Source organism: Aptenodytes patagonicus, chromosome W (assembly GCF_965638725.1).
Source record: "Aptenodytes patagonicus chromosome W, bAptPat1.pri.cur, whole genome shotgun sequence".
Lineage (NCBI taxonomy): Eukaryota > Metazoa > Chordata > Aves > Sphenisciformes > Spheniscidae > Aptenodytes > Aptenodytes patagonicus.
This window is the reverse complement of record NC_134981.1, coordinates 33,800,378-33,812,466: the sequence shown is the minus strand read 5'-3', so window position 1 is coordinate 33,812,466 and position 12,089 is coordinate 33,800,378. Positions and strand designations below refer to the sequence as shown.

The following is a 12,089-nucleotide window of genomic DNA, read 5'->3' as shown; positions in this document are numbered from 1 at the left end:
AACAAATGAAGAAAAAAAATAATCTAACGAGACAATGCTAGAAAGCAAAGCCAAGAAACTTAGCTGTTTGAATAATCAAGTAAAAAACCTGTAAGGTAAATGTGTATAGACTAGTCAGAGCTAGACTTCGAATAATGGAGGGCAGTTGAACAAGCAGTATGAAACAAATAAAAGTCAATGTTCATGCATAACAGCACACATCAGGATCTATACTCATGCCTAATCACCAATTGTGTGGGTAAAATTAACAGCATTAACTCAAAAAATACAAGACAATGAATTTTTTTGCTTAACGTTTAGTAGGGCTAAAAAAGGCAATTATGCTAGAACCTGCACTGGATTGGTCCTCCCTTCCCTCCCCCAAGTGTCTTTATATCACCTTGTCAAGTCGTCATGTGAAATACTCTGTTGAGCCCTGTTCAGGAAGAGACTTCCATCGTAATTTTCATTAGCTGCAAGACCTAACTGCAAAAAATAGCCTGATTTCAGTCATTGCATTTAGTTTCTTTATCTATATAATCCTTTATTTTTCTATGAACTAAAAAAATCATTAAAAGTTCCTACCTCAATAAACTAAAATATGCCTTTTATTAACTAGATTTCATTTCCCAAGGTTATAGTAACTACAGATCTGCAAGAGTAGAATTTACAGCTTCAGTTCTAGGGTTAATTTGAGACTATTTGTGTAAAATTGGGCAAGTTATCATTTGTGCACAAATGGACTACAATAATGAGGGCTATAGAAAAGCAGATTAGGATGACAAAGAATGCCAGCATTTATTCAGAAGGTAACTGTCAATTGACATAACTTAGAAACTGTAGAAATCTACAGAACAGAGATCTGTTATAAGCCTTGATAAACTAGATCTGAAAAGTGAAGACAGATACTGTTAGGCAAGATAGCATAACACAAAAAAGGGGCTGTTTAGGAAACATGCAGTTGTAGAGTTGCACGCTCAACATCTGCAGCCCTTTGCGCAGAAAGATGCATCAGCTTTCCTAAGTGTTTATCTTAAAACCAATATATTTGTTTGCAAAGCCTCTGGAAAACAACATATTCTTGAGATGCTACTTCACTGTTAGTTCCAAATGTCTGCAAGGCCACATACAGGAGGAGCTGAGTCATTTCAAATTTTGCCTCTACAGAACACAAAAAAATACTAAAGGAAATTGAGAATAAAGCAATCTAAGAAAAGAACATAAAAGAGAAGTCACATATAAAAATACGATTTTTAAAGTAAAAAGGACTGATAAGCATCTTTACTTTGTCTATTACCTGAATTTGCATCTTATTTAAGCAGCTGGAAAAAAACCCTCCAGAATGCAAACCTTGGCATCACTTGCCATAAAACTGAAAAACAACTGTAACTGTGAGCAGTTAAAGTAGAAATTTTTGTCTTTTTTTTTCCATATTTCACACACTGACCAAATGTACACTTTATTAAAAAGTCAAATCTATCCAACAGGAAGAGTTTGCCGATATGAAAAAAGCTTATCATAAAACATTAATATGTCTTCCCCCCAAGTAAGAGTACTGGTGCTCTGTTTTGTTTTAAAGTAAGCATGTAGGTCATGCTATTGGTGAAAGACTTCTAGGCGTATTCTGTTTGGATCTTCTGGATGTCTCAGGGCAATTCCATATCGCAGCAGCAGCTCAATATAAGGTGGTCAAAATGAGTCATTGATTGTTAAATAGGGTTCATGTGGTGTGCTCATTAATTTCTTTATAAGAATCTGGAAGACCAAAAGGATGAGATTTAGAAAAATAACAAAACGGCTAGATTTTGATCTCCTTTAGCCAAATTTGTACAAATTATTGTAACGAGAGACAGTTATATTGCCTACGTAAGAAATACAAGGCTACAGGAGAAATACAAGACCTGTTCAAGGTAGAAGTAAAATGAAGAATTTCCAATTAACTTCATTATATCTTTTTTGATGTAAAAATTAGAACCAGAATTCTCCTTTTATCCAGACTAAGTTTTTCACCATCTTTCAAAAATTCTTAGTGTATTTTAGGTAGTGGCTAAAAAAAAATCTGAACATGAAGGCGGTAAAATCCTTATATAATTAATCTTTAAATCAGTATCTGTCAATTTGGGATTAAAAGCATTAAATAAAGAGGGAAAGCTAGATTTTTTTTTTAAATCACTTGTCTCAAAACCATAGTGACTTACTGCCAACAAGTAGTCTTTCTCCCTCACTCTTTCAGATTTTAGCAGAGAAGAATGTCCATCTTACAATTTTTCTAAATTTCATCTCACTAATAAGCTAAAAAAAAAATCTGTCATCTTAGATTGGAAAGAATTATTTTTAGTTTGCACCTATGAAGAGTTAAACATCACAGTCATAGTTTACAACTTCACTACTTTTGCACGTCAAATCTTTTTGCTCATCTCAAATGGATTATCTAAATTCTAAATATCACTTCTTGTTTGGGCATGACAAGCACCTTACAACAATTGACCTCCTCTTGATACTTCCTTACTTCTTCCTTCCTTCCTTATCTAAATATAGTATTAGTTAGTGGAATTAAAAACAAAGATAAGTTTTGACATTCTTTTTCTGTTCTTGGAGACCATGTTTATGCCCTCATAATATTGTTCACAGGGAATACTGCAGACATACCTACAGATTATTTAATATTACCCATCTTATGGTGCTCTCTCTATTCATCCCAGATATTTCATCTTTCTACTCAGATCTTCTAAATGTTCTAGCTTTCCCAATTTCAGTAAGTACAAAATATTCTGCCTGCCTCTTTAGTAAAGAAAACCTCATCAAAATCCTCATTACTAGACTTTACTCTTTTTTTCACCTATTGCTATTTTCAAAAAAATACTGCTCTTCCTTTTTTCAGAACATCCCAAAGAACTGTTCCAGTTTATGTCTGTTATACTTATCCGCCCCAATTCTGAATATTTACTCCAAATACATTATTTTAGATGAACTGTTACTTTTCTGACATCTGATATTCCAAAATAGCCTTTATGGCTATAACTTTACATACATTTGTATAGTAAACATTCTTTCAAATCTTACACTAGTTCACTAAATTCTCAGTCAGATAGGAATAATCCTCAAACTGTTGAAAAGGAAAAGAAATACTACATTTTTAAAAAAGAAATACAGCTCATTACTAGAATAAAAAGTAGTATAATAAAAATTCTGAGGTTTGCATGAGAAAAGAGTTTACTGCTTGCTGTGGTATCTTATGCTAATTTAATGAAGTAGGTACTGATATACCTAAATAATATAAATATATACATCTAGCTTATCAAAGTGGATTTATTGAAAATGTACACTGTCATTATTTAAAAAAGTAAACACACGGGGATTGAGGAGACGTGGTTAGGAACATATGCATTAGTTGTAATTCTGGGAATGAATTACATTTGTACAACAGCAAATCCTAAATCTGTAATTATAATACAAAGATGACTTTGCATTTGTCTCTAAGAAACTATTATCTGTACCTAAGAAAACAGTTTTGAAATTTAACAGGCACTTGAAGCTAGAACCAAGTTGCTCAACAAAAAAAAAAAAAAAAAACCCACAAAAACCAACCCATAAAACAAAGATCAAGGGACATGCACAATTTACGCCAAGATAGTTAAAATTAAAAATAAGTCTGAATTTCTGGAACTAGTATGTTCTTTCAAATGGAAATCAGACATTACTTGGATGTGTTCACATTTTGAGGAGATTAATATTATAAAAAAATACAAAGGGCAATTATAAAGCATTAAAAGAGCTTTAAAATTTTATTTCCATAGGAAATGTGGCTATTTTAAATTCTGATCTGTTTTCAAGCTCTGCCTAATTTGGCATTAATAGGCATGCTGAGATACTTGAAGCATGTAAAATGATTTTGATGATATAAGTACAGATTCAGCATCTGGGCTTTAAAGTACAACAGTGTCACAGTGACCGGATTGTAGCATCTTAATACCAGAAAGTTGTTATTCATCAAGTTTTCCCTCAGGAAAAAAACTTCCCCCCCGGGAGGTCTTACGCATAGATGCTTACAACTGTCTGAACAGAGTGAGGATGGAGGAGGAATAGGAAATTTCAGTTCAAAGTGAAGGCACAATGCTAGTGAAAAGATTTTTAATGCTCCTTCAAAATTATGTTTTTTAATTCAAAATCATAAATTGCACCGTGATTAAAAATACACACTGAGCAATACTGGCATACTTATAAAATTGAGTAGAAATACATGTATAAGATTCATTAATTTCCTCATATGAGAAGATAATCCAATTAATACAAGAGACTACACATTAACTGGTCCTTCAATAACTATTTTTGAAATGTAATACAAAAACACTTTATTGAAACAGTACAAAATATAGCATAAAATGGAATACTTAATTTTTCTGTTAAGCATAGCATTTGTCTCCCCTAATATGAGCCACTAAGGCTCATAAAACTTCTTTAAAATAATTATAAAATTAAGAAATAAGGGATAACTAAATCTTCCGTTTGAGCTGGAGAATCATTATCTAAATTATTGCCACGTCTCGTAAAAATTTTGGGGTTTAATTTGATAGGAATTAAAATAGAAATCTGATATAACATTCTTAAACATTCTACTTTTCATTTAACTATCTTAACTGTATGTCATATACTGTTATTTATATATATTGTGATCAGATCTGAGTATTAGAAAATCCCCCAAATCTCTACATAACAAAGCCATCTTACCTCTAAGATTTCATGCAGCGTTATCAGTTGTACAGCTGGCTCTTCAGAAGAATTCTGCAAGGATAACCACCCCCCAGCCATATTAACAGAAATCCAAAACTAAATAGTCAGGAAGTAGTCTTCATTGACAAAGAAAAATAATCACACAATTATTTGATTGCATAGTACACAAGAGATTAAGACTTTTACTTACATTGTCATGACATAAATACAAGGTAGGTTTTAAATCATTCATCCACCAGTTCAATATCATAAACTTTAAATGTAACTAATAATTAATTCAAAAAATGTTAAGAAGATTAATCTTAAGTGATTATAGTATATCTACCTGGGTTTACATTTAAATAAAACCAAGGACATCATATTTATAAATGTAGTACAGTGCAAAACATTCTGTGAATATAATGTTAGGAAAAATAACGTTTTTCTTGAACTTTAGAAAATGTTTACAATGAGCTGCAAAGTTGACACAGCTCAAGACTTCAGTTCATAGTGCCTTAATATTTTTTCATGACTTGCCAATGAATATTTGTTTACTCTTACCCTGACTTTAATTTAAAAAATTGGCCAAGTTTAAGAAATAGAATCATAAAAAGTTAGGAAAAAAAAAAAAGCCCTTGATAAAATATCATTTGTACAGCAATCCATTAGAAAATTATTTGTTTTCACTTGCAGCAAGCAAATCAAGCCATTTGCCTATAAATTGATATGGATTCCTTAGGCAGCAATGCCAACAAAACTGCTTGTGCTGTTGCATGGTGAACCTGCTTCTTTTATTTTTCAGTTTTATCAGTTTTCCCCATCCACTTCCCATTCAACAAAATAAAGGAAATAACACAGCATTGGTGGCTGGTGGCCGCTTACTCAACACTGCTGTTGAATATGTTGACTTAAGTCCTAAGACATTAAGAGATGTGCAGCACCTTACACAAACTCCATTTCTGGAACAGAAAAGGAATACAGGCAATAAAGAAGAATTCGTGAAAGGCAAATTCTGGCTCCTTTTTCCACCACAGTTCTTAACATTCTCACCTTCAGAAAGGGGGACATACTGCCTGCTCCATGGAAATCTTGCAAACCGTGACGGAGCTAGGGCTCAAAAACGCATATCTTTGTGCCTTTATCTTGATACTAGGCTGAGGAAATAGAATCTACACTAAGAAGCTGCAAGAGCTTCCTTGGAGCACTCATGAAAAGATACTTCGTAGCCTCGGCTGTTGTATTTCTCTGCCCAAAAATATTACTTTGTAACTTAGGTAGTGGGTACAATATTCATGTTTCAAAGTTGAAATCAGGTTATGACTTCAGTAATTACTAAATGTGATATACAAAGAATAAAATCCTAAGGATATTAAAGAGGTTTGCACTCTCACAGAACTAGCAAACTTAATTTGCTAGGTCTATAACATACATTGTGTATACTGTTTTATAAAAATTATATTACCTATATATTTTAAGTGTTACCAATATAATAGCACCTCTAATTAATTAATGCTTATGTCCTGGTTTCGGCAGGGATAGAGTTAATTTCCTTTCTAGTAGCTGGTACAGTGTTTTGGATTTAGGATGAGAACAAAGCTGATAACGCACCGATGTTTTAGTTGTTGCTAGGTAATGCTTACACTAGCCAAGGACTTTTCAGCTTCCCATGCTCTACTGACTGAGAAGGCTGGAGGTGCACAAGAAGCTGGGAGGGGGCACAGCCAAACTGGCCAAAGGGACATTCCATACCATGTGACGTCATGCTCAGTACATAAACTGGGGAAAGCTGGCCGGGGGGGGGCCGCTGCTCGGGGACTGGCTGGGCATCGGTCGGCGGGTGGTGAGCAATTGTACTGTGCATCACTTGTTTTGTGTATTATTATTATTATTATCATATCATTATTATTATCATTTTATTTCAATTATTAAACTGTTTTTATCTCAACCCACAAGTTTTTCTCACTTGTGCTCTTCCAATTCTCTCCCCCATCCCACCGGGGCAGGGGGGAGTGAGCGAGCGGCTGCGTGGTGCTTAGTTGCCGACTAAAATTAAACCACGACAGTCCTTTTTGGCGCCCAACATGGGGCACGAAGGGTTTGAGATTATAACAGGTTAAGCGGAGTGTATTAAAGAACTTATATCTGTTAGTAGTTGTGGGTCACAATGTTGGTTTCTCTGTTCTCGATATTGATTTGTATAATCTGCATTGCGCTCTTTTTCCTGCTGTACATGTTAAAGATTGGTGTTGGGTTTTGCAGTTTGCTGTGGTCTGCAGTGAATAGTAATGTCTCGCTTGTGAGGTTTCTTCTTAGAACACTGACCTTGACGTTAGTGTGGTATGTAAACTTCGCAATGAAGCCGTTACTGTACCACGGAGATCATTTCGTGGAGACAACTAGCAATTGCAGTAACTTTTCTGAGAGTTTTTTTACGGAGGAAATACAGGATGGCAGTGTCACTACCTTCTTCTGTGATGTTTCCTCCTTCATTACAGTAATTTTTCAGTATTTTGAACATCCTTGGGCAGTTAAGATACTTCCATTAATACTTCTTGGGAATATTGTTTCGGTTTTGTCTAAAGTTGGTAAGCAATTTAAGAATATCATCCAGAGATCTGCCCCAAGGCTGAATAATTATGAGTGGCAGGGTGTGTGGGACAAGATGGGCAAGTACCTAGGCCAATGGGCACCCCCAGTGTTTTGGAACTTCACCCCTGAGCAAATGCAGAATCCTGAAAAGTTACTAGAATATTTGGACAAAGTATGCTGTCACCCTGGCAACTCCAGAGAGATGCAGATCATTGCAACGTGCTGGGGCCTGGCCCATGCCTACTGAGCCCTGTTCAACACCATTCAGTGCCCTCAAAGGGAAGAGAAGGTCTCTGGCTCTGACAGTAAAACGACACGCACTGCAGCTACTCAGACGCCGGCGACAGGCTCTGCGGTCACTCAGACCCCGGCGACATGCACTGAGGCCACTCAGACCCCGGCGACACGCACTGCGGCCACTCCAACCCCGGCGACACGCACTGCGGCCACTCCAACCCCGGCGACAGGCCCTGCGGCCACTCCAACCCCGGTAACATGCACTGCAGCCACTCCAAACCCGGCGACATGCACTGCGGTCACTCCAACCCCGGCAACAAGCCCTGCGGCTGAACCAAAGAACCAGCCTGTGCCGGTATCAGTCGCCCCTGTACACAAGAAGAAATCTTGGAAGCGAAAGTCAGCTCGTTTAGTAAGGGAGGAAGAAGCTTCTTCTAAAAGGGAACCGGAGGAAGAACTGTACGACTACCCTGGAGAAGGGCCATCACGAGAACGGGAGGAGGAGGGCCGGCCGCTGATCGGGGAGGAGGAAGAGGAAGAACTCATAAACGAGGCAGTGACCACCCGATCTCTATCCCTGAGTGAGCTGCGAGATATACGAAAAGATTTCAGCCGTCGTCCAGGCAAGCATATTGTCACCTGGCTGCTCCGATGCTGGGATAATGGGGCCAGTAGCCTGGAATTAGAGGGTAAAGAAGCCAAGCAGCTGGTATCCCTTTCTAGGGAAGGGGGCATTGGCAAAGCAATTGGAAAAGGCACACGAATCCTCAGCCTTTGGAGGCGACTCTTGTCAAGCGTGAAGGAAAGGTATCCCTTCAAGGAAGATGTCATATGTCGCCCAAGCAAGTGGGCCACCATGGAAAAGGGTATCCAGTTTCTGAGAGAATTAGCTGTGCTGGAGGTGATTTATGATGACCTGAACAATGAACAACTATCCAAAGATGCAGATGAAGTCAAGTGCACACGACCCATGTGGCAGAAGTTTATAAGGAGCGCACCATCGTCATATGCCAACTCATTGGCAGTGATGACCTGGAAAGACAGAGAGGAACAAACAGTGGATGAATTGGCTAGTCAACTCCGGCAATACGAGGAAAGTCTTTCTTCCTCCATTGTCTCGGCTGTGGAGAAACTGTCCGAAAAACTGTCCCGGGAGATCCAGCAACTCAGAGAGGATAGATCCTACTCCTCACCTGTACAGACCAGTATCTCGGCTATTAGAAGTAAGCGTTCTTCTGCTCAAGAGAGAGAATATAAAGGGTACACACCACGGGGCACCCTATGGTTTTATCTGTGTGACCACGGAGAGGACATGAGGAAGTGGGATGGGAAACCTACTGCAGCCCTAGGGGCACGGGTACGCGAATTGCAAGGGAAAACAATCACAGAAAGAGGTTCTCCCAGGAAAACTGCTGCTCCAGTTTCCAGCGGGCAGTTCCCCAGAGAGAGTAGAAGGGCTGATCTTACTCTTGATCTTAATGAAGAAACTTCTGACTCGTACGTACAAGAAATGAGAAATGAGTACTGTGATGAGGATTAGAGGGGCCCTGCCTCCAGCCAGGGGGAGGAAAGGGACAACCGGGTTTACTGGACTGTGTGGATTCGGTGGCCTGGCACATCAGACCCACAGGAGTATAAGGCTCTAGTAGACACCGGTGCACAGTGTACCCTAATGCCATCAAGCTATATAGGGGCAGAACCCATCTGTATTTCTGGGGTGACGGGGGGATCCCAACAGCTAACTGTATTGGAAGCCGAAGTGAGTCTAACTGGGAACGGGTGGCAGAAGCACCCTATTGTGACTGGCCCAGATTCTCCGTGCATCCTTGGCATAGACAACCTCAGGAGAGGGTATTTCAAGGACCCAAAAGGGTACCGGTGGGCTTTTGGTATAGCTGCCTTGGAGATGGAGGAAATTAAACAGCTGTCCACCTTGCCTGGTCTCTCGGAGGACCCCTCTGTTGTGGGGTTGCTGAAGGTCGAAGACCAACAAGTGCCAATCGCTACCACCACGGTGCACCGGCGGCAATATCGCACCAACCGAGACTCCCTGATTCCCATCCATGAGCTGATTCGTCGACTGGAGAGCCAAGGAGTGATCAGCAAGACTCGTTCACCCTTTAACAGTCCCATATGGCCAGTGCGGAAGTCTAATGGGGAGTGGAGACTAACAGTAGACTATCGTGGCCTGAACGAAGTCACGCCACCGCTGAGTGCTGCCGTGCCAGACATGCTAGAACTTCAATACGAACTGGAGTCAAAGGCAGCCAAGTGGTATGCCACAGTTGATATTGCTAATGCGTTTTTCTCAATCCCTTTGGCAGCGGAGTGCAGGCCACAGTTTGCTTTCACTTGGAGGGGCGTCCAGTACACCTGGAACCGACTGCCCCAGGGGTGGAAACACAGCCCCACCATTTGCCATGGACTGATCCAGACTGCACTAGAACAGGGTGGAGCTCCGGAACACCTGCAATACATTGATGACATCATCGTGTGGAACAACACAGCAGGAGAAGTTTTTGAGAAAGGGAAGGAAATAGTCCAAATCCTGCTGAAGGCCGGTTTTGCCATAAAACAAAGTAAGGTCAAGGGACCTGCACAGGAGATCCAGTTTTTAGGAATAAAATGGCAAGATGGACGTCGTCAGATCCCAATGGATGTGATCAACAAAATAACAGCTATGTCTCCACCAACTAGCAAAAAGGAAACACAAGCTTTCTTAGGCGTCGTGGGTTTTTGGAGAATGCACATTCCAAATTACAGTCTGATTGTAAACCCTCTCTATCAAGTGACCCGAAAGAAGAACGATTTCAAACGGGGCCCTGAGCAACGACAAGCCTTTTGAACAAATTAAAGAGGAGATAGTTCATACAGTAGCCCTGGGGCCAGTCCGGGCAGGGCAAGATGTAAAAAATGTACTCTACACCGCAGCCGGGGAGAATGGCCCTACCTGGAGCCTCTGGCAGAAAGCACCTGGGGAGACTCGAGGTCGACTCCTAGGGTTTTGGAGTCGGGGACACAGAGGATCCGAGGCCCGCTATACTCCAACTGAAAAAGAGATATTGGCAGCATATGAAGGGGTTCGAGCTGCTTCGGAAGTGATCGGCACTGAAGCACAGCTCCTCCTGGCACCCCGACTGCCGGTGCTAGGCTGGCTGTTCAGAGGGAGGGTCCCCTGTCCACATCATGCAACTGATGCTACATGGAGGAAGTGGGTCGCACTGATCACACAACAGGCTCAAATAGGAAACCCCAGTCGCCCAGGAATCCTGGAAGTGATCATGGATTGGCCAGAGGACAAAGATTTTGGAATATTGCCAGAGGAGGAGGTAACGCGTGCTGAGGAGGCTCCAATGTATAATGAACTACCAGAAAAGGAGAAGCAATATGCCCTGTTCACTGATGGGTCCTGTCGTCTTGTGGGAAAGCATCGGAGGTGGAAAGCTGCTCTATGGAGTCCTATGCGACAAGTTGTAGAAACTGCTGAAGGAGAAGGTGAATCGAGCCAATTTGCAGAAGTAAAGGCCATCCAGCTGGCTTTAGACATTGCTGACCGAGAAAAGTGGCCAGTGCTCTATCTCTCTACTGACTCATGGATGGTGGCAAATGCCCTGTGGGGGTGGTTGCAGCAATGGAAGCAGAGCAACTGGCAGCGCAGAGGCAAACCCATCTGGGCTGCCGCACTGTGGCAAGATGTTGTTGCCTGGGTGGAGAACCTGGTTGTAAAAGTCCGTCACGTAGATGCTCACGTACCCAAGAGTCGGGCCACTGAAGAACATCAAAATAACCAGCAGGTGGATCAGGCTGCTAAGATTGAAGTGGCTCAGGTGGATCTGGGCTGGCAACAGAAGGGTGAATGATTTCTAGCTCAGTGGGCCCATGACACCTCAGGCCACCAAGGAAGAGATGCAACATATAGATGGGCTCGTGACTGAGGGGTGGACTTGACCATGGACACTATTGCGCAGGTTATCCATGAATGTGAAACATGCGCTGCAATCAAGGAAGCCAAGCGGTTAAAGCCTCTGTGGTATGGAGGACGATGGCTGAAATATCAATATGGGGAGGCCTGGCAGATCGATTATATCACACTCCCACAAACCCGCCAAGGCAAGCGCCACGTGCTTACAATGGTGGAGGCAACCACCGGATGGCTGGAAACATATCCCGTGCCCCATGCCACTGCCCGGAACACTATCCTAGGCCTTGAAAAGCAAGTCCTATGGCGACATGGCACCCCAGAAGGAATTGAGTCAGACAACGGGACTCATTTCTGAAACAACCTCATAGACACCTGGGCCAAAGAGCATGGCATTGAGTGGGTGTATCACATCCCCTGTCATGCACCAGCCTCCGGGAAAATCAAACGATACAATGGACTGTTAAAGACTACACTGAGAGCAATGGGTGGCGGGACATTCAAACATTGGGATACCCATTTAGCAAAGGCCACCTGGTTAGTCAACACGAGGGGATCTGCCAATCGAGCAGGCCCTGCCCAGTCAGAACTTTTACGTACTGTAGATGGGAATAAAGTCCCTGTAGTGCACATAAAAAATATGCTGGGGAAGACA

General features: G+C 41.2%; 1 protein-coding gene across 1 annotated transcript in view; it reads right to left on the bottom strand.

The window, feature by feature from the left end:
- Window positions 1-631: 631 nt before the first annotated feature.
- Window positions 632-12,089, bottom strand: part of LOC143171852 (centromere protein K-like) — a 31,189-nt gene continuing 19,731 nt past the window's right edge. Inside the window, 2 exon segments of the mRNA XM_076360952.1 lie at window positions 632-1,734; window positions 4,708-4,761. Of these exon segments, the coding sequence (XP_076217067.1) occupies window positions 1,576-1,734; window positions 4,708-4,761 (213 nt within the window). The 3' untranslated portion in view covers window positions 632-1,575.